Source organism: Gracilinanus agilis, chromosome 5 (assembly GCF_016433145.1).
Source record: "Gracilinanus agilis isolate LMUSP501 chromosome 5, AgileGrace, whole genome shotgun sequence".
Classification (NCBI taxonomy): Eukaryota; Metazoa; Chordata; class Mammalia; order Didelphimorphia; family Didelphidae; genus Gracilinanus; species Gracilinanus agilis.
Window position 1 is genome coordinate 214,173,945 of NC_058134.1, and position 21,777 is coordinate 214,195,721.

The 21,777-nt window shown below is 33.7% G+C and overlaps 1 protein-coding gene across 3 annotated transcripts in view; it reads left to right on the plus strand.

The window, feature by feature from the left end:
• Positions 1 to 21,777, plus strand: part of YAF2 (YY1 associated factor 2) — an 89,202-nt gene that overhangs the window by 49,760 nt on the left and 17,665 nt on the right. For 2 of the 3 annotated variants that reach the window (XM_044679324.1, XM_044679326.1), the window contains one exon: positions 5,252 to 5,323. The exons of the other annotated variant lie outside the window; for it this stretch is intronic. In XM_044679324.1, coding sequence (XP_044535259.1) covers positions 5,252 to 5,323 — 72 coding nt within the window. The remainder of the gene's footprint in view (positions 1 to 5,251; positions 5,324 to 21,777) is intronic. 3 annotated transcript variants of the gene reach the window in all.

The window sequence follows — 21,777 nt, forward strand, 5'->3', positions numbered from 1 at the left end:
GAAGACAAGCAGTAAAAAATAAAAATTTCCCTCTTTTTTCCCCTCCTTTTCCTCACCCCTCCCCATCTGACCAGTGAAGGTGGTAATAGGAAAGCATTAGCTTATTCTGCCTGGGGCTTCAGTGTCCCTGACATAACTTATCAGTGCTCAGCCAGAAAAGAGCAAAGAGAACTAGGGCAAAGTGCCAGCATATATTGGAGGGAGGAAAGGGGGAGAAATCCACCAGGCCTGATTGGAAGGGGGATTGGAATACAGCTAGGGCCATTTGTATCCACACACACACACCCAGAAATCATTTGGGGCTGAAACCAGTGAAAAGTGGATTGCACAGTGTGGGAAGAAGCTGAAATAGCTTTGAAATCCAGTCCTTAGAAATTTCCCACTAAAGAGGAAAGATTCAGAAAGTGAGCTATGTGGAGAACATAAGGGGAAAATCCTGAAATTACCAAAGATCTCAAGAGAAAGAAAACATATTGGGAATAAGTAGAGAAATCAACAAGGAAGATTTTAATAACAGAAAGGAAAATCACTTCTAGGGCAGCTAAATTAGTTCAAATATCTGGATACTATAAAACAAAGTAAAATGAGGCAACATCCAATGATACATATGACTCTTTATAACCTATACAACATAGGTAATTAGCAGAATAGAAAACCTTGAATCCATAATGATGAATTTCCCTCAAGGAACAAATGAAAGAACAAATGATTGCCCTTCATTTAAGTGTATTTTCATTTCCATTTTGGAAGAAAAGAAACAAAAAGCAATGATGTTTAAAAAATATCTATATAAGCAAAACATACTAAAATCAAGGCAAGATGCTTGGTGATAATTTAAGGATTAAAGGCCTCCCAAAACATTAAATCAAAAAACTTGGAACGCTGATGCAAGAATACAAGAAAATTGCCCAGAACTTTTGGACACTGAAAACAAAGTGCCAATCAAAAGAATCCACAGCTGGCTTACAGAAAAACAAAACAAAAAAAATCCTATGTTGCAAATTCTAAGACCCTTAGTGGCTAAATTGAACAGTTCCAGTTACAGAGACAATAAGTTCCACAAGAAACAAAGAAAAAGAGCTTCAAAGATAAAAGAAAGGAAATTGAAATGACACAAGACTATGCTTTTGTAGAAGGAAATGAAATTATGTGTTTCTAAAGAGCGTAAGAGCTCAAGATACAAACCACAGAGATATAGTCTTCAAACTTGAGTCTAATCATCAATGAAAAAAGATTGACATTTGTTTAGCAGTGTTTGAAGCATTCCTACCCCACCAAAAAATTACCAGACATAATAGCATATTATTTACCTTGCAATTATCCCAGACTACAGGCCCTTTCTTACCTGCCACTCTGCAGATAAAAACTGGATAAATACACATACAGAGTTAAAATAACACTAAATAGCAGAGATTATTAAAAAATTTTCTAAAAGTATATAAGCAGACAAATGTGAAAGTAGAACTTAAATAGTAGAAGTAATGATGGAGGCTTGAAGCACCATGAACTAAACTTTCTAACATTTCACCTACAGAGGAAACAGTATTTTAAGTAGGACTAAACTCTAGGTGGCACAATAGATAGAGGGTCAAGCCTGGAGTCAGGAAGACTTAACTTTTAATTCAAATCAAGACTCAGATACTAGCTATGTTTGCTTCAGTTCCCTCAACTATAAAATGAGCTAGACAAAGAAATGGCACACCACTCCAGTATTTTGCCAAGAAAACCCCATACAGGGTCATGAAGGGTCAGACACGGCTGAAAAACAACTGAACCACAGCAACAAACTCTAGAATGGGAAAGATACATAAAAGGGGAGACATAATGAAGAAGATAAGAGAACAATTATGTGATGTATCCTATCAAGTCTGTGAATAACAGTGAAGGAAACAAAAACTCTTATAGTCTCAGGAAGCAGAAGTTCTGCCAAATGGAAAGTGGCAAAGGGAAGGATAGAAATGAGGAAGTGCTGATTCAGTGATGGTAGTGGATCCTATTGAAGAACACTCCCATGAAGGGAGAAAGAGAATCTAACATGGGAGATGGACATGTGAAATGTGTAAAGTCTGTAGGAGTTTGGTCCTGAGAGATGGCACCTCAAATCTGAGGAGTAGAGTATTGTGCCTCCAGTGTTCAGCATCCTACCACAGAATAAGGCGATTCAGATCTCAGACAGGACAATTAACATTAAGGAAGGGAGGAAATGGATGCAGAGAGGAAAGATTTCATGGTAAATAGCAAAAAAAAAAAAAAAAAAAAGTTAATGGAGGAGGGTGGGAGGTAGTGATAAACTATAATCAGAGATTCAAGGATTTGATGAAATTTCTATTTTAAAAAATTCTATTCCTAACTTTTGTAGAAATTGATACCACAAAGAGTGAGGCACAACAGAAAAATAAAAGGGGAAAAGGCAGGATAGCCCAATGACATAAAAACTATTTATGGAGAAAAAGGTTCCCAAAAAGCTTTAATTCCATGAGGAAGAAACCATATAAGAAATAAGTAGAAGGACCATAAGTTAAAAAATAAAAATCTGGAATAGATCATTTGAATTTCAGTATTAACATGTAATATTGCTTTGCTTATGCTCAAAAGATCTTTCTTTTGACAGTCTTAGAAATGTCTTGGCAGTCCTTGCCCTAAAGCGTCTTCTAAATTAAAATAGGCCCTTCTCAAAATTAGCATTTTAAGTTTTACTGTCTCTGTAAAAAACTGACTTGAACCAGATACTCCCCAGGGGTGGAGGATTGTGTTCTTGGTCCTCTCATTGAGAGGTATAGGGCATCACAGCTTATGGAGTGAAGCTGGACTGAGGAACTAGATCTTTTTGCTTAGAACTAAGGGCTACTAAAATCTCATGATCAGACCCCACTCCTCATGTGATTCTACCCATCATCATGAAGTAATAGGAGAGGGGCTAGAAAATATTAATCAACCTCCTTACCAGATATCCACCAATTAGTTATCTTTTGCTCTCCAGGGGAGGGCTGAATGAACTATCAGAAAGACAGCAGCTATATTTAAATGATCCAGGACCCTGCATTTTTGTCTCTGATTACTGGGAGAATCATTGATCATTATTTTATTATTGCTAGCCTAGTCAATAAACTGATTTTTTATGCTTAGAACTCCATCTCTTCAAATTTGATTTATTAAAAAATGGGAGGGAAAAAGGCAAAGAAAAGAATTTGAAAGGGGGAAAGATGGGAGGTTTTTATTTCTTAAATTTACTTAAAAATTTAAAATTTTTTAAATACTTAAAATTTATCATGTTTTAAGCAAATCCAAAAAGGCAAGAATTACCATCATACAAAGCAAAAACAAAAATACACAACACAAAAAGAAATAGACAAGAAAACTACATTAAGTTGAAAGGAACAATAGATAATGAACCAATATTAGTATTAAATGTATATGACCCAAATCCCTTAGGATCTAAATTCACAAAGGCAAAATTGACTCAATTATAAGAAGACATAGTAATACAGTAGTAGTAGAGGACTTTAATGGTCCTTTCTATTTTGGACATCTAAATAAAAAAAAGAAATTTGGCCTAAAAAACTTATGGAGCTGGGGCATCCTGGCAGCTCAGTGGATAGAGATTGAGAAGAACTTGGGTTCACATTTGACATTGGACACTTCTTTTAAAACCGCAGTTGTCTAGCCCTTAACTACTTTTGAAACCATTTTGAAACACTTTGAAACTACTTTTGAAATACTTAGTATTGATACTAAGACAATGTAAGATTAAAAAACAAACACTTATGGCATCTTCTAATTAGAATTACTAAATAATACAAATATTTTTCTGTACCACATGGAACTTTTACAAAAATTGAATATATTTTTATAAATAATTATGAAAGAGAATGCTAAAAATTCTGGGATGCAACAGAAGCAGTCTTTAGATTAAAAATCATAATGGCATTAAAAATTAGAAAGTCAACAAGTAAACACAAAAAAGGAGATACTGAAAGATGGGGGCAAAAGAGGTGAGCTAGAAACTAAAAAACCCATAGAAATGATGAAACCAAAAACTAGTTCTTTGAAAAGAATAACAAAATTAATAAGCCTCCAACCAACTTGATTTTTTAAAAAAGAGGACAAAAATCAAATCACCTAAATAGAAAGTGAACAAAGTGAAACCACAATAAAATCAAAAGAAATAAAAAGAATTACCAGAACCAGTATGCAAGTTAGATGCTACTAAAAATGAGAATAAAAGATTTAGAGGAATACCTTCAAAAATATAAGACTGTTAGAAGAATTAATTAGAGACTTCCAATAAGCCAAATTTCAGAAAATTTTGTTGTACATTTAGAGGAAGATAGCTGACTTATTGAAGCCTTTGGAAACAATATTATATGTGTAATTGTCAAATTAGCCTAGAGAAGAGACGATTTGCGGCTTTCAGATTATAGGCTTTCAAATTATAAAGAACAATCTGGGTGCCAGAGAAAGGAGAAAACGTAGCCCATTCCATTCTTTGCAGAATGTGGGGGAGTATGAAAATAGAATCTTGCCAGACTTGCTGGAGGTGCTATTTTCTTTTGCTGAACTGCATCTGTTATTGTTACAAGGGATGACTTTATAGGATTGAGGATGGTGGTGGATATATTTGGAAATTAAAGGGAAGTAAAAAGGCCACTTTTTTAAAAGGAAAAATGTCTGTTCAAGTACCTTTAAATAAGGTACTTCTTTTATCATCACATATTTGAAAATTCTTTCTCCTCTTTATCCTATAGAATACAAGCATTAATTTTAATGTCGGCCCTTGTGAGTAGTTTGACATACTTTTTTTCCCCTTTTTTTGTGAACAATTATTTGAAAGACTTGCAAAAGCTGATTGTGCATGAATAGCGTGAGGATTAATATTGTTAACCCACTGGAGAGTAAATCTCCAATGTTTTGATTTACATAAACATTGACTAAATATTAGTGATACAATGTTTATTATTTTCTATATACATGAAACAGATTTTGCTTAGTTTATACACTGAATAAATTAATATTTTTAAATGTATGCAATGACATTTGTAAAATGGAAAATTCTGGCAAGTTTTTGTGTAAACATTTTTCCTTAGTGGGTGTAAATATAACTAGTGCACTTATAACCTTTTCCTTTATAGTTCTCAGTAGAGTAAGTAAGTAAATTAAATAGGGTTGGTTTAAATAATGCTCTTATTCTGATAGAGAAGGAAAAGCTGGATCACTTACCAGTAACTGGAGTTCTATTGGGTAATCTCCACAGATCCACATACTTTGAAGTTATTGTGAATGCCTTGAGGACCATGGAACCGTTGAAATTTCAAATTTCAGAAAGGTAAGCAAGTACACTGAAGCATGTCTCTAGCATCTCCCAAATCCCCTCCCCCCACTTTCTTACATATACATCTGTACTGCATGCCCCCTCAGTTCCGATGGATGGCTATCAAGAAGATTCTGATGACATACAGAATGGCAAGACAGTGTGGATCTGTGAGGGAAAAGACCCAATAGGATAACTCCAGTTGCTGGTAAGTAATACAGTTTTCACAAACTCGAGACATTTTCAAGTCTCTTCTCTTTGAAAAGAAGCTGCTAAAAGAAGTTGGTATAAGGGGAGGCATTCTTGACTTATGTTTAAAGAATTTAGAGTCTATTAGTTGTTAAATATAGAATGCAAATAAGCATTTATTATTATAAACTCTACAGAGTTAAGGAGATAATATCCCATTTCGCAAACTAATGGATTTTTCCAAAAATTTGTGTCAGTTTTAGTAAATTGAATTATATATTTTAAAGCCCTGGAAAAGTTTAGAAGAGCCCTATTTTTTTTAATCCTTTTTAGAAAATAGGCAGAAGTACCCCTTATACAATGTTAATTATAGTCTTATTTGCTTTGAACTTAGTCAAAGCAAAATTCGTCTGTATTTTCAACTTTAGATACCACTTTTCTTGCTTTAAAAAAAATCTCAATGAACACTGTTAAACCAGCTGATTAAAATTTTGTGTAAAGTAGTCTAAGAAGCTGATATCCTTAAATAATAGATATCCTGAAAAATAAATCAGTCTTAAAAACATTTAACATTAGCAAAGCAAATTATGCTGTTTTGGGAGAATTACCAATAAAAGATAGATTCATTCAAATTCTTTAAGTGGATCTCTGTGCATTCTTTCTAACCAAAAGACATTATAAGTCCAGCCAAGACTGGCAGATCAGATACTCGTTACACATGACATCTTCAATTTTGATGCCTTCAAACTTGGTCTCTCCAGACTAGAATGTACTCTCTCCTCACTTTGTTCTAGAACCCTTAGAACACTGTTTTTTACTCTGAAGATCAGTTCAAACACTATTTTCCACATGTGAAACCTTTCCTTATCCCTTCATGTGCAAGTATTCTGCCTTCCAAACTACCTTGTATTTAACTTTCATATTTATTCTATATATCTTTACGTGTTTTCTTGTTGTCTCCCTCATTAGAATGAGAGCCCCCAGGAGTAGAGATAATTTCATTTATTGTATTTGCATCACCGGTGATTGGCACATAGGCCAATTAGTTGATTAATTATTTTACCTTGGTTCCTCACCAGGAGTTCCTTAAGTCAATAAAATCACCAGTGTGGTTTTAAGACACAAACAACTAATAACACATTTTTCTTCCTAATTCTTCATAAGAGTGTTAATAATTTCCATATTTCCAGCATGAATTAGGAAAATAAAGTAGGTTATTGTCAGTTGTAAACATTTTTGCTAAGCCATTTATGAAAGTCTCCATTGGTATTTCACAGAAAAACCCCAGCAATACCTCCTGTCTTCTAATACTATATAGTATAATATGTTATGTTTAATACTTGTGAACATAACCTAGAAGTTGTACAAAATGTGTATTTTAGAGAATATGGCTGGTGTTTTCATTAGAAGAATATGACTAAATTTTCTCTTTAAAGCATAAAATAAATCATTTCAGTAGTAGCCTCCTTAAATGGAGCAAATGTTAACAGTAATGCCTTTTGAAAACCAGGTGATCAGTTTCACTTGGGTGCTTTTATTTTGAGATTAAATTATGTCTTAAATTCTAGCTCATTCTTTCATCCCACTGATTTTTACAAATTAATTATGTCAACCTTGGCTGGCCACTGATTCAGCTCAAGCTTATTTGAATCTTTAGTCTAAAATGAGGTCATACTCAATATGTTCTTCATATTAAATGCACGAGATAATTGTTAGTTTTTATAAACTATAACACATTTTTTTCATTTTTAAAGGGAGAAGGTCTCTGGTACAGATTAAAGTCTATGTATAGTTGGGTGGTACATTGGACAGAGTGCTGAAGTTGGAGACAGGCTGGCCTAAGCCTGAATCCTTCTTCAGACAGTGTAATCCTGAACAAACTGCTCAACCTCAGTGTCTTCCTCTGTGAAAGAACTTGATGACATCTAAATTCCCTTCCATCTTTCAATATGATTCTTCAAAATACATACTATAAAACCTTTATATAGTGCATTGTCATAATTTAACTCATCTCTTTTTTTTTAACATTTATTAATAATCATTTTTAACATGGTTACATGTTTCATGCTCCTATTTTCCCCTTCACCCCCCGCACTCCCCCCACCCATGGCCGACGCACTTTTCCACGCACTTTGTCATGTGTCCTTGATCAAGACCAATTTCCCAATTGTTGGTGGTTGCATTGGTGTGGTAGTTTTAACTCATCTCTTGTCTGAAAACTTTGATCAATTTTAATTTTGAGAAGCCTCATCTTATTTAACAAACATAGGGTTTAGCCTCCCCATTTAAGAAGATTCCCTTATACTTTAATCTTAAAGGAAAATTGAAAAATAATAAGAAAATAGCTAGCTAGCATTTATTTAGTGCTTTGTGGTTTGCAAAAGTGCATTACATGTTATTTCATTTAATCCTCACAACAATTCTGAGAGGCAGGTACTTTTATTAGTTTCATTTTACTTATTAGGAACTGAGGCAGATAGAAGTTAAATGACTTGACCAGAATGACACAGTTTAATAAGTTTCTATGGTCAGCCTTGCATTTTTATCTTTCCTAATCCAAGTCTAGTGCTTTTACTACACCACCTTAGCACCTAAGAAAAGATATTTTATATACTTTATTAAAAGAGAAAAATCATTTTAGAACTAGGAGAGGATGATTTCAGGTAGTTAGCTCAACAAATATCTAAAGTAGGAATTTCTTCAACAACCAGTCATCCTCCCTTCACTTGAACACCTATGGGAAAACCTGTCAAATTTTTAAAATAGTTCTCATTATTAGGACTTTTTCTTCATGTTGAGCTGAAATTTGGCTGTGTGAAAGCACTGTTTGGTCTTAATTCTGTCATCTAGGACCCAGTAGAAGAGGTCTTATCTCTCTTTTATATTATAATGAAAAAATAGTGGTGGTAGTCATAGTAGTAAGAGAAAGCACCAACAGTTCAACCAATCAGTAGACATTTATTAAGCATCACATTTGTGCTAAGCAGTGTCCTAAGTGCCAGGGATACTAAGGAAAAGCAAAAACAATTTCTTTCCTGAAAGAGCATTGTAATGAGGAAGGCAACATTTATATAATTAGGTATATCTGTATAATATGTTCTGAGTGGGAATGAATAAGAATTTGCTTAGTATCAAACCAATGATATCAACAGAAAAGCAAGACAAATCGCGTTATCATGGTTCAGCATTAGAAGCTGATATGATTTTATTAATGGAAATGGCATTGAAGAAGATACATGACCATCTTTTTTTGCTGCTGTGCACCCTAAGGACCACTGAACCTTTGCATATAATTTGTATATGAAGCCCATATTTGTTTTCTTCCCCATTAGAATGTGAGTTCTTAATAATTGCTTTTTCTATCATCCAATCATACTATTATCTCTGTTTCATAGAGGCTAAAAAGAGATTATCACACAGGTAGGAAGTGTTTAGGACAGAATTTCAATCTAGGTCTTCCAACCCAAGCCTAGTAATCAGGCTACTATTCCAAGCTACCCCCTAATAATAATAATAACCTTTCAGATGTTTGAAGACAGTGATCATGTTTCTACTAAGTCTAGTCTTTGGACAAAATGTTTAGTTTCATCAGTTGATATGACATGCTTTCAATTCCCCTCATCATGTGGTTAGCCTTTTCAGGACATTTTCCAGCTTGGCATTATGCTTCCTAAAATGTGATGTTCTAACTGGAAACTATTTGAGGTCTATTTAGCGTGACATACCCTGGGACACATATTAAACATCTTAGTACAGCCCAAGGTAACATTTTTTGGCTGCTCTGTGTAATACTGATTGATCTTGGGGTCAATTAAAATCTTAGGGTCTTTTCCCATAAACTATAGCCATTTCCTCCTCATTCTTTGCTATGTGCAGATGATTTTTAATCTCCTTCTAAAATTTTACATCTTAAGAAATATTTTTTTCTCATTCCATTTAATTTATTACCAGATTCTAGCTATCTCATTGAGATGGGTCAAATCCGTATGTTGATAACTTTTTTTTGTCTTAATTCAATATTCCGATCTAGTAACTGTCATTTCTTGCTCTGCCATTTCCAATTTAATAAGGATTTAGTCATTCATCCAAATCACCAATTAAAACAAATGAACAAAATAGGACCAAGGACAAAACCTAGAGGTAGTACACACCAGAGATCTCCTGATTTGACATCATTCCCATTCCTTGGGTATAGTCATTCAGTTACATGCACAGCTATTTGTACAAATGTCCAATGTATATCTAGGATATAGTAAATGAGCAATTTTACCAAACCTTATAAGATGGAAGAGCCTGGTCAGATCATATTTCAAAGCTGTTATGGTATTCTAGTGTCTGAACTATGCCCAGCAAAACTTTTTTCAGTTTTATAGTTATGTTTCAGTTTTAGGTTTCATATGTAGTCCAGGGTAGGAAATATGCTTATTTGGGTGGGTTTCCTGCATTCGTCTGGTGACTTAGTCTCCTTCCAAGGTAGGAGCTGCAGTGGCAATCTCTTATTTTGAAATTCGAACTATAGTATAACTTTAAGGTTTAAATGTATTTTCTTAGTTACTTAAGTAACTTGGTGCAATCAATAATCATTAATTTAATTAATTAATTGATACTAAGCGTATGCTATATGGTGATTTCTACTCTCCAAAAGTCAGAATGCATATGAAAGCATACAATTTTTCACTTGTTTATTTGCATTTTATTTTGGGGTTTTGCTTTTCTAAGATTATTCACTTACAAAAAGGAACAATATGGAAACATGTTTTACATGATAATATATGTATAACCAGGGGTGGGGGGGGGTTGACAAATTATTATCCAAAAAACTATGATAAAACTCTTCAGGATGAATTCTGGAACAGCATAACCCCATAAAAAGGCAAGGTAAAATAATTTTTCAGCCTAAAACAACTTAGAAGCCCATCATGAGTAATCTAGTACACTAGGGTGGAGGTAGAGTGAAGCCCTCCAGGGCAGATTTTACCTCAGCAAGAGATCTTGGACGCAGCTGAAGCAGCAGTGAAGGCTTCCTGAGTTCTTAGCCACTGATGATAAGGTGTTGGACAACTGCTCAGAAGGGAGATGACAGGGGCCAAGAGCCTTGTCACAATGCAGAACCAGGTCACAATTTAGGGGCACAATCTTGGGATAGGGAGGAACACCAGCATATAGCAGCACTTGCAGCCTCAAAGGAGCAGGGGACCTTGGTCAGTTTTGGGGGGGAGGGGGAGAGAGTGCTTGTGGTTAGTCCCAGACCAGAGCACAAGCTGGGAGAAGACTTAAACACACCTCTCCTTACATCATACCATTTTGGAAGAACTGAAAGCAGATAGATCCTCAGAGCCAGCTCTGAAGGCAGCTACTCAAAAAAACCCCTGAATTGTGGTCCTTTACCACAGTTACAGAGCCCAATTTCAACAGTTTTTTAAATGAAAACTAGGAAAATGAGTAAACAACAAAAAAAGAAACCAAACATGCAAAGTTATTTTGGTGACAGGGAAGTCCAAAACACAAATCCAAAAGAAGACTACAGAGCCAACACTGGTGTATCCAAAGCCTGCAAGAAAAATATGAATTGCTCTCAAGCCCAAAAAGGATCTGAAAAATCAAATAAGGGAAGTAAAAGAAAATTAGGAAAAAGAGATGAGAGTGATATGGGAAAGTCATTTAAAAAGTCAACAACTTGGTAAAAGAGATAAAAGCATACTGAAGAAATTAATAGCTTAAAAAACAGACTAGGTCATTTGGTAAAAAGAAGCACAAAAATCTACTGAGGAAAAGAACTCCATAAAAAGTAGAATTGGCTAAATGGAAAAAGAGGTACAGAAGTTCACTCAGGAAAACCATCTCTTAAAAATTAAAATTGGGCATGTGGAATCTAATGACTTCATAAGACATCAAAGTCAAAAGAATGAAAAAATAGAAGAAAATATGAAATATCTCATTGGAAAAACAACAGAACTGGAAAATAAATCCAAATGAGAGAGTCTAAGACTTAATGGACTATCTGAAAGCCATAATCCCAAAAAGTGTCTAGACATTAACCTTCAAGAAATTATCAAGAAAAACCGCCCTGATAATCTAGAACCAGTTGGCAAAATAGAAATGTAAAGAATTCCCCAATTTGCTCCTGAAAGAGAGCCCAAAAATATAACTCCCAGGAATATTATAGCTAAATTCCAAAATTCCCAGGTAAAGGAGAAAATATTAAAAGCAGCCAAAAAGAAACAATTTAAATATGATGGAGCCACAGGCAGGGTAACACGAGACCTAGAAACTTCTACATTAAAGAATCAGAAGTTCCTTGAATATGATATTCCATAGGGCAAAAGAGCTAGGACTTCAAACAAGAATCACCCAGAAAAACTGAGCATAATCCTTCAGGGGGAAAGTGGGTATCCAGCGAAATGGAAGACTTTCAGACATTCCTGGTGAAAAGACCAAAAATGAGTGGGAAAATTTGACACTCAAATACAAGACCCAAGAGAAGCATAAAATGGTCAACAAGAAAGAGAATCAAAAAGACATTCAAAAATGTTAGTGTATACATTGCTATATGGGAAGATGATTCTTGTAATTCCTAAGAACTTTATCATTATTAGGGCAGTTAAAAGGAGTATACATAGGCAGAGGGTATATATAAGTCAAAGGGTATAAGTTGAATATAATGAGATAACATAAAAAATAAAAATAAGGCATGAGAAAGAAGAATGCATTGGGATAAATGGGAAGGGAAAAATGAAATACGGTAAATCATTACACACAAAAGTGCTTTTACAGTGAGGAGAGAAGTATGTGAACCTTACTCTCATTGGAATTGGCTCAGTGAGGGGAGAACATACACAATCAATTGGCTAAGGAAAGCCATATTGCCATATAGGAAAGTAAGAGGGGGAAGGGCATATGAGAAGGGAAGTAGGGCTGATAGAAAAGAGGGCAAATTGGAGGAGGTGGAAGTCAGAAACTAAGCAAGGGGAAATAGAATGGAGAGTATACACAGTAATCATAATGGCAAAATTTTTTCACATCTCTAATAATATCCATATTTCTCAAATATATGGAGAAATGAGTTGAATATATAAGAATATGTCATTCCCCAATTGATAAGTGGTCAAAGGATTTTTAAGACAGTTATCAAGCAAAGTAAGTAAAGCTCTCTGTTGTCCTGCAAAAAAATGCTCTGAATCAATATTAATTGGATAAATTTAAATTTAAACATCTCAGAAGTAGCACCTATGCCTATCTAATTGGCTCTTATGACAGAAAAGGAAAATAGCAAAACTTGGAGGGGATATGGGAAAGTTGAATCATGAATGAAGGAATTGTGAACTAATTCAACCATTCTGGAAAGCAATTTGGACCTATGGCCAGAGGCTATAAGAAAGTTCATGCCATTTTATACCACTACTAGTTTGTATCCCAAAGAGAAAAAGAAAGGGGGGGTGAGTGGGCTGCAGGAAGCTCTATGTAAAAAAATATTTAAAGTAGTTCTTTGGTGGGGCACAAAGAATTGGAAAGTGAGGGTATACCCATCATTTGGGGATTGGCTGAGTAATTTATAGTATATGATGTAATGGAATACTATTGTGCTGTAAAAAATAACAAGTAGGAGGAGCCTAGAAAAACCTGAAAAAACTTACATGAACTGAAGTAGGGTGAAAAAAGCAGAACCAGGAGACTATTGTACACAGTGACAGGAATATTGTATGGTAAACAACTATGAATAGTAGCTATTCTCAGCCATACAGTGATCCAAAACTAAACTAAAAGACTCATCTTAAAATGCCACTTTCAGAGAAAAAGAACAAATAGAGCCTGAATCCAGACCAAAGCAAACTTTTCCCACTTTATTCCTTATTTTTTTTTTTACTGTTTCTTTCCATAAAAAGGATTAACATGTGAAAGTGTCTTACATAATTGCATATGTAAATCTGTGAGATTATTTACCATCTCAACGGGGTTGGGGAAAAGGAAGGAAGCAGAGAAATTTGAGGTGTGGTATTCTTCGAAAAATATTGGAAACTTTTTACATGTAATTGGGGAAAAGTAAAGTTTAATTAAATTTTTTTAAAGTATACTATATGCAGGATTCTAGGAATACAAAGGCTAAAATGAACTAGGTCCTGCTCTTGAGGAAAGTTTGATCTTGGGGGAACAAAATGTTTATGCATATAAGGATTTACAAAACAACAGAAAGTAATTTTGGTGAGTTGGATAGGGATTGTAGCAGCTGAGTAGAAATCAGAAAAGGCTTTCTATAGAAGGAAGCTCTTGAGCTAAGTTTTGAGGGAGATTAGTAACTATAAGATGAGAAATAACAAGAAAACACACTTAAGGCATGAGTGATAGAAGATGGAGGGTGGTATGTGAGAAAGAATAAGAATGCCAGTTTGGCTGGAACATAAAACATGAGAACAAAAGCAAGATCAGAAGTATAGCCAGAATTTTTAAGAGCTTTCATCATTAATAAGAGGAGTGTGTATTTGGTCCTAGGGAGTTCATGTTCCACTTCTCCTTTTCTAACTAGACCTAAAATAAATCACTATTAACTAGTAGTTATACTAATTGCTTAGGTTTAATTATATCCCTAGTATGGAGAGAACTGAAAAAGAACTAGGGAAAATACTACTGCCTTTATTAATATCCTATCAATCTAATATAGTAAACAATGAGTGTTCTACTGTTTCTACTATTTTGACTTCTTTGAGATCAAAATAACTATAAATGTTTCTTCAAAAGAAAAAAAGAAAAAGGTAGGATTAGCATCAGTTTGATATTTGACAGCAAGTGATTAAATTAAGATGAGACAATGGTGCTGATCAATGTTCTGCCTGTCTTACATCCCTAGGAACTGAAAGATCTCATGGATGTAATTGCTGAACTACTGTCTGATCTTTGAAAAGTTGTGAATTATGGAGAGGTCCTTTAACTCAGGAGATGGGCAAATGTCCCTACTTTCAAAAAGGGAAGAAGGTAAATTCTTCAGAGTATAGCCTGATGAGCTTGCTTTTGATTTCCTGTCAAAATTCTAGAAAATGTTATTAAAGGGATGGTTGCTGACACTTAAAAAGGGAAATGATCATTATAGGTTAGTATGGATTTATCAAGAAGTCATCCCAGAGGGACTGTAAGAATATACTCTGTTGGTGGAACTGTGAATTGGTCCAGCCATTCTGAAAAGCAATTTGGAACTTACCCTCCCAGATTACTAAAGTGAACATACCCAGTAATACCATTACTAGACCCATGCCTCATACAGATTAAAGAAGAAGGACTGTATGAGCATAAATTCTTTGTGGTGGAAAAGAACTAGAAACTAAGAGAACTCCCATTAGTAGGTGAACATATAAACAAATTATCTCTATGGATATGATAGAATATTATTGTGCTATAAGAAACAATAAAAAGATGACACTTCATAGAAATCTGGAATGCCTTACATGAAATGATATAAAGTGAGTAGAATCAGAATACTAATTTATAAAATATCAACATTGTTAAATTCAAACAACTTAGAAAAATTTATGAACTATAATCAACAAAATTACCATTCTAAAGGGCCTAATTATGAAATATGTTTACCTACCTTTTGACAGAGAATGATGGACTCAGAGTGCAAATTGAGACCTAATTTTTGGACATGACCAATATGAGAATTTATTTTTCTTAACTATGCATATTGGTGAAAAGAGTTAGGTTAAAACTCCATGGTTGATGTGAGGGAGAGAAAATAGATTTTTGTTGATTGAAAAAATAAAACATAAGTTTAAATCATTTTAGGTTAACTTCATTTCTTATTTTAATGTGTTATGGATATAGAAGTGCCATAGGCATCATCTACCTGATTTCATGAAGGCACTAAAATGTTAGTATGTACTTTCTTTGAACAAATACAATCAAATGAATTGTCAAAATGAGGAATAAAATCTCTTAATATAGCAATCCATACGCTGCAAAGTTGCTTTATGTAATAAACTTTAGCAAAATAACAATTCTGTTTCCATTTCCCCTTCCAGTTTTTCTTTTCTTTAAAATTTAAAACCTTTTGCTCTAATTTATATAATAATTAAATGCATGATTCTTTGTTTTGTGTTGTCTTGTGTATTTTTCTATTTTAATTTTCTTAATTAACTAAGATTTTGTTAAATCGAGAAGTACGTTTATAGCTATAAAGAAAAAAACTTTTTTAAAAGTTCCCATTTTGGCCATGTCAAAAATATGTGTGTGTTTATGTGTTTCATTTTACTCTGCAACAGTTTATACAAGTCTTATACCAGTTCTATAAAACTTATTCCTTTCTTTTCTTATAACATTTCTAATAGTACTATAATATTCCTTTGTATTCATATCACAATTTTTAGGTGTTCTCCAATTGATGGGCATTCTGTAGTTTCTAGTTCTTTGCCAGTATTAAAGGAGCTACTATAAGTACTTGATTTGTGGATTCTTTTTCCTCTTTCTTTGATATGTTTGGGATATAAGTCTAGTAAGGATATTAAATGGCTTAAAGGCGATGCATAGTTAAGTAGCTTTGGGGGTATGGTTCCCTTTTGCTTTTAACAATGGCTGAAATAGTTCAAAACTCTACCAATAATGCAACAATGTTCCTATTTTTCCCAAGACCCCCAAACATTTATCACTATCCCTTTTTGTTATTTTTGCCAATATGATATGAATATGTATGAAGTGGGAGTTAAAATTTGCTTTATTTGCATTTGTCTAATTATTAGTGATTTTGAGAAATTTTTATATGGTTATTGATAGTTTGATTTCTTCTGAAAACTGCCTATTCATATTTTTTATTCTATCAGTTGTATGGAATAACTCTTATGAGTTTGAGTCAGTTACTTAAATATCTAGGGAATAAGATCATTTTATAAGAAATTTGGTGCAAAATTGTTTCCTAGTTACCTGTTTCTCTTAATTTTTGCTGTATTTTTTTCTGGGGGGAAAATCCCTCTTTAATTTTGTATAATTCACATTATTTGTTTTATTTTCTACGAAGAGAAGAAGGAATGAAGTATTTATATAAGGCTTATTATATTATAAGCATTGTGGTAAATGCTTTAAAAATGTTGACTTTATTTCATTCTTACAACAACTCTGTGAGGTTGGTGCTGTAATCGTCCCCATTTTACAGTTGAGGAAACTGAGGCAGAAAAGATAAATGACAGGATCTCACTACTAGTAATTGTCTGAGGCTGAATTTGAACTCAGATCTTTACCGATTCCAGACTCAGTTCTCTATCCACTGTACCACGTAGCTGCCTCTGATTATTATTCTGTGATCCTCTCCCTTTTTTGGTCATAAACTTTTTACCTATGCATAGATCTGACAGGTACTTTCCTTGTTCCTATAATTTGCCTAAATGTCATCCATTATATCTGTCATGTATCAATTTAAATTTGAAATATACAGTGTGTAAAAAATAAAATTAATATATAATAATAACTTTAAAAATATTATAGTTTTTTTTAAGATTTACTAGTAGCCATTAGAAAATAAAGCCATGTGCCATGCTAGCTTAACCAGTTTAAAGGGCCACTGTTGCCTGCTGCCACCATGGTGGATAGAGAGCAAAGAGGAAGTGGAACGCCAGCCCCTCAGTTTTATCCCTCTGTCTACATCATTGTGTAATGACAGGAAGCAGTGGGCTCATGGGAAATGTAGTTCAAGGACCCCAAAATTTCCAATAACACAAGTGTGAGAATTTCTTATTTATGCCAGACTACTTTATACTTTTCCCAACTATTTGTGACAAATTGCTAATTCTTATACCTGTAGCTGAGATCTTTGGATCTATCAAATATGAAGTTACAGTGTTCATTTTCTCTAGTATATTGTGTACTTAACCTATTCCCCTTTTCTTAACTGTTGCCAAATTGTTTTGATAATTATTGCTTTGTAGATCTGGTACTACCAGCACCTGCTTCCTTCCTTCCCCACTTTTCATTATTTCCTGCAAGATTCCCTTGAGATTTCACTTGAGGTTACTTTGAGGTACCTCTTGTACCTCAGGATAAGTTTACATATTTTTTTCTAGCTCTATAAAGTAGTTCTTTGATATTTAATTGATATGGAACTAAATAAGTGGATTAATTTAGGTAATACTGTAAATTTTATTATATTATGGTTATCCCTACCCACAAGCAATTAATGTCTCCAGTTATTTATGATAGCTTTTATTTTTTTAAAGAATATTTTATAGTTTCATTTCTTTTCTTTTTTTTTAAACCCTCGCCTTCCATCTTTGAATCAATACTATGTATTGGTTCTAAGGCAGAAGAGTGGGAAAGGCTAGGCAATGGGGCTTAAGGGACTTGCCCAGGGCCACACAACCAGGAAGTATCTGAAGCCATATTTGAACCCAGGACCCTCTGACTCTAAGTCTGGCTCTCTATGCACTGAGCCACCCAGCTTCCACCTGCCCCCTGCAGTTTCCTTTCTACAATTTCTTTTTGTGTACTGGCAGGTAGACCACCAACTTCTGTACTTATTTGTAATGGAATTTATCTTTTTATGCTGTGTTTTAGCAGTAATATACAAAAATGTTGGTAATTTTTGCCAGTTTTAGCTCCTACAACTTCAAGTCGTTCAATATTCTAGTTGGCTTTCTAGGAACTTCTAAGTAAACTATTATATCATCTGCAAAAAAATTAATAGTTTTTTTTAACTTGGCCTATGTTTATTCTCTTAAATCTTTTCCTAGCCTTATTACTATACCTAGCTTTTCTAGTAGTATAACTGAAAATAGTGATTATAATGGACATCTTTGCTTTATCCTAGATCTTATTGGAAAGGCTCTAAGTTTATCCCCATTTATATAATGTTTGCCCTTATTTTTTATTAGAGGAAAGTTTATTTATTACTATATTCTCTAGTGTTGGTTGTTTTAATTGGAATGGGTATTATTGTATCTTGTCAAAAACTTTTCCTGCAATTTATTTGATAGATGTTTTTGTTGTACTTGTTATTCTTGTGACTTATGGTGATAGTTCTCCCAATATCTAATTAACCCTGAATTTCCAACATAAATCTAACCTGGTTACAGTGACCATTTTAGGTTACATCTTAAAACTGAAGGAAATGTGCATAATAAATATTTTTAAATTCTGAAAACAAGTCACTAGAGCTTATTAAGCTTTACAAGATCTTAGCTCTTATGTAAATAGTTTATTAAGACTTAAAAATGAGTGTACTTGAGGTTGCCAAAAAGACTTCAAATAATAAAAATCATTATCTCAAAGGGGAAAAAAATCTTTGTGATTTATAGTCTCTTTATTAAGATTATATTAAAAACTTTTCCAGTGTTTATTAGGGAGACTGGTTCACAGTTTTCTTTGAATCTTCCTTATTTAAATATCAAGACCATATTTGTATGGTAGTAGTAATCTTTCTTTTCCTGTTTTTAAAAACAGTTTGTATAAGATTGAAATTGTTTAATATTCCATAGAATTGGCTTATAATTCTCTGGTAACATGTTGTTTTTTGTTGTTGTTTTTTTGAGAGTTCATTTATGGCTTATTCTTTGTTTTTCTTAGACTTCGTTATTTAAAATCATTTATTTATTCAGTAGATTCTGGACAATTTATATTTTTGTTAACTACTCATCCATTTCATTAGATTTTCACTTTTATTGGGCAATTTCCTTCTATTTGTATAATTAACTTTAGTCTTCATTTTTTGGATATTCACATTTTAATTTTTGATTAATTTGATTTGCTGTTTCCTTTTTAAAAATAAGTTTATTATATTTAAATATATTTTAAAACTAGCTCCCAAGTTTTATTAATCCTAAAGTTTTTTGCTTTCAATTTTGTTAATCTTTTCTTTGATGTTCAAGATTACTCTTTATTTGGGTTTTTGAAATTTTTGAGTTCTTTTAGTTATACGAACAATTCTTAGATCTGTTCTTTTTCTCTTTTGTTGAGAAAAGGACTGTTTTGATGGTATCCTCCAAAATTTTCCATGTTTTCTTATTGCTGGTGTTTGATGATATCCATTTTTCTATTATTTGTTCTTGTTTCTGTGATTTATTTCAGGTTGAGTTATTTAATCTCTAATTTTTAACTATTCCTTCATTAGTCCTTTGTTGAATAAAATTTTTATTATATTATAATCAATAAAAGATATGTTTGAATTTTTTCTCTATTTTGAGGTTTTTTTAATGCCACATAGTCAATTTTTGCTAGGTGCCATACCCAGCTAAGAAATATATATAGTCCCTTCTGTTCTCATTAGATTGCAGACTCCTTGAGAGCAAGTGTTATCTTCTTTTCTTTGTATCTTCAGCACTTACTACATTGCCTGGCATATAGCAGGCACTTAATAAACCTGACATTAGATATTCAATATAAAGTACCTACTAATATGTCAGGCACTGGGCAAAGTGCCTGGAATACAAATAAGAAAAAAAGAAAGGCAATCCCCAGCTTTAAGGAGCTGACAAATCTAATCCAGTGATTCCCAAAGTGGACACTTCAGCCCCCCGGTGGGTGCTGCAGTGATGGCCACACTTTTTTTGTATTACATTCTATTCTGAGTTCAATAAATAGTTTCATAATTTCTAGGGGGCACTAAGTAATATTTTTTTTCTGGAAAGGGGGCAGCAGGCCAAAAAAGTTTGGGAACCACTGTTCTAATCAAACACACAAAAGGAAGCTTGAAAGACTAGCAGCTGGTAAGAAATATTTGGGCTTTGAACATTCTGAACTCTTTTTAAATGGAGGTTTTGGAAGGAATTTTTTGCTCCAACCTCTAGTTAGAGGGTCTAAGGCTACTAATAAGGTATTAGTACTGAAGCTGACTCAGTCTCCGTGATGATGAATTTTCTGGTAAGGAGATTTTCCTGGGAGCATGATGATGGTAGAGTCCAAGGATTGCAGCTGCTGGGGAAATTGCCAGAGTTTTCCAAAATTCTATTCAGGCTCTTTTTTCTTTTTTTGTTTTCTTGGGTAAATTTTTCTGCGCTATTCTTCACTATTCTAGTTTTTCTCTGTAACACACATTTACCTTTTTCTTTTAAAAACTTGGGTGAAATATGGATTTACATATAAATTTTATTTTTATATCATGGAACTTTGCTGCAATTCTAGTTTCTGCTTATTTTAAATTCTCTAGAATTCTCTCTGCATACCATCTTATCTTTTGTAAAAACAGTTACTTTTTTTCCTTCTTGCTTTATGCTCATTCCTTCAGTTTCTTTTTCTTATATGATTGCTGGAGCTAGCATTTTAGCACTGTGTTAAATGGTGGTAGTGATGATAGACTTCCTTGCTTTATCTCTCATCTTATTTCTTCATTGTATAGTAAGGTTTGTTTTGTGTTATAAATATTTGTTGTTGTTCAATTGTTTTAGTTATGTGTGACTTTTGTGACCCTATTTGAGGTTTTCTTGGCAAAGATACTGGAGAGGTTTGCCTTTTCTGTCTCTAGTTCATATTAAAAATGAAGAAAATGAGACAAACAATGTTAAGTGACTAGTCCAGGGTCACAGCTAGGAAGTGTCTGAGGCTGGATTTGAATTCAGGTCTCCCTGACTCCAGATCTGGTACAAACCCTACCTACTGCATCACCTAGCTGTCCCAATGTAAAGGTAGTTTACTATATTTAAGAAAAGATCCATTTAGTCCTTTGATTTCTAGAGTCTTTAATAGTAACAAGTGTTGGATTCTGTTTAAAAGCCCTTTTCAGCATTTAGTGATATAATCTTATTTTTTAATTATTCAGTTTTTTTAACATTTAAAAATATTTACTTTCTTTCAATGTAACAATTGAACCAGTACTGTCTGTCCCCATTCCTAGTATGATAGATTCAGCCTTGACGTAGTATATGATCTTTTTTTAAAAAAAACATTCATTTGGGGTTTTTTTATTTTGAATTCCAAATTTTCTCTCACTCTCCCCTTACCTCCCCACTCCCCGAGACAGCAAACAATCTGATATTAATCTTTTTAATATGTTGTTGTATCCTGCTTGATAATGTTTTATTTTCTTTCTTCATTTAGACCCTCCTTTGAACCTAATCTTCTGCTCTTTTTTTTTTTTTTTAACCCTTAACCTTCTGTCTTGGAATCAATACTGTGTATTGGTTCCAAGGCGGAAGAGAGGTAAGGGCTAGGCAATGGGGGTCAAGTGACTTGCCCAGGGTCACACAGCTTGGAAGTGTCTGAGGCCATATTTGAACCCAGGACCTCCCACCTCTGGGCCTGGCTCTCAATCCACAAAGCAACCCAGCTGCCCCCTTAATCTTCTACTTTTCATGGTTAAGGCCATATTTATATCA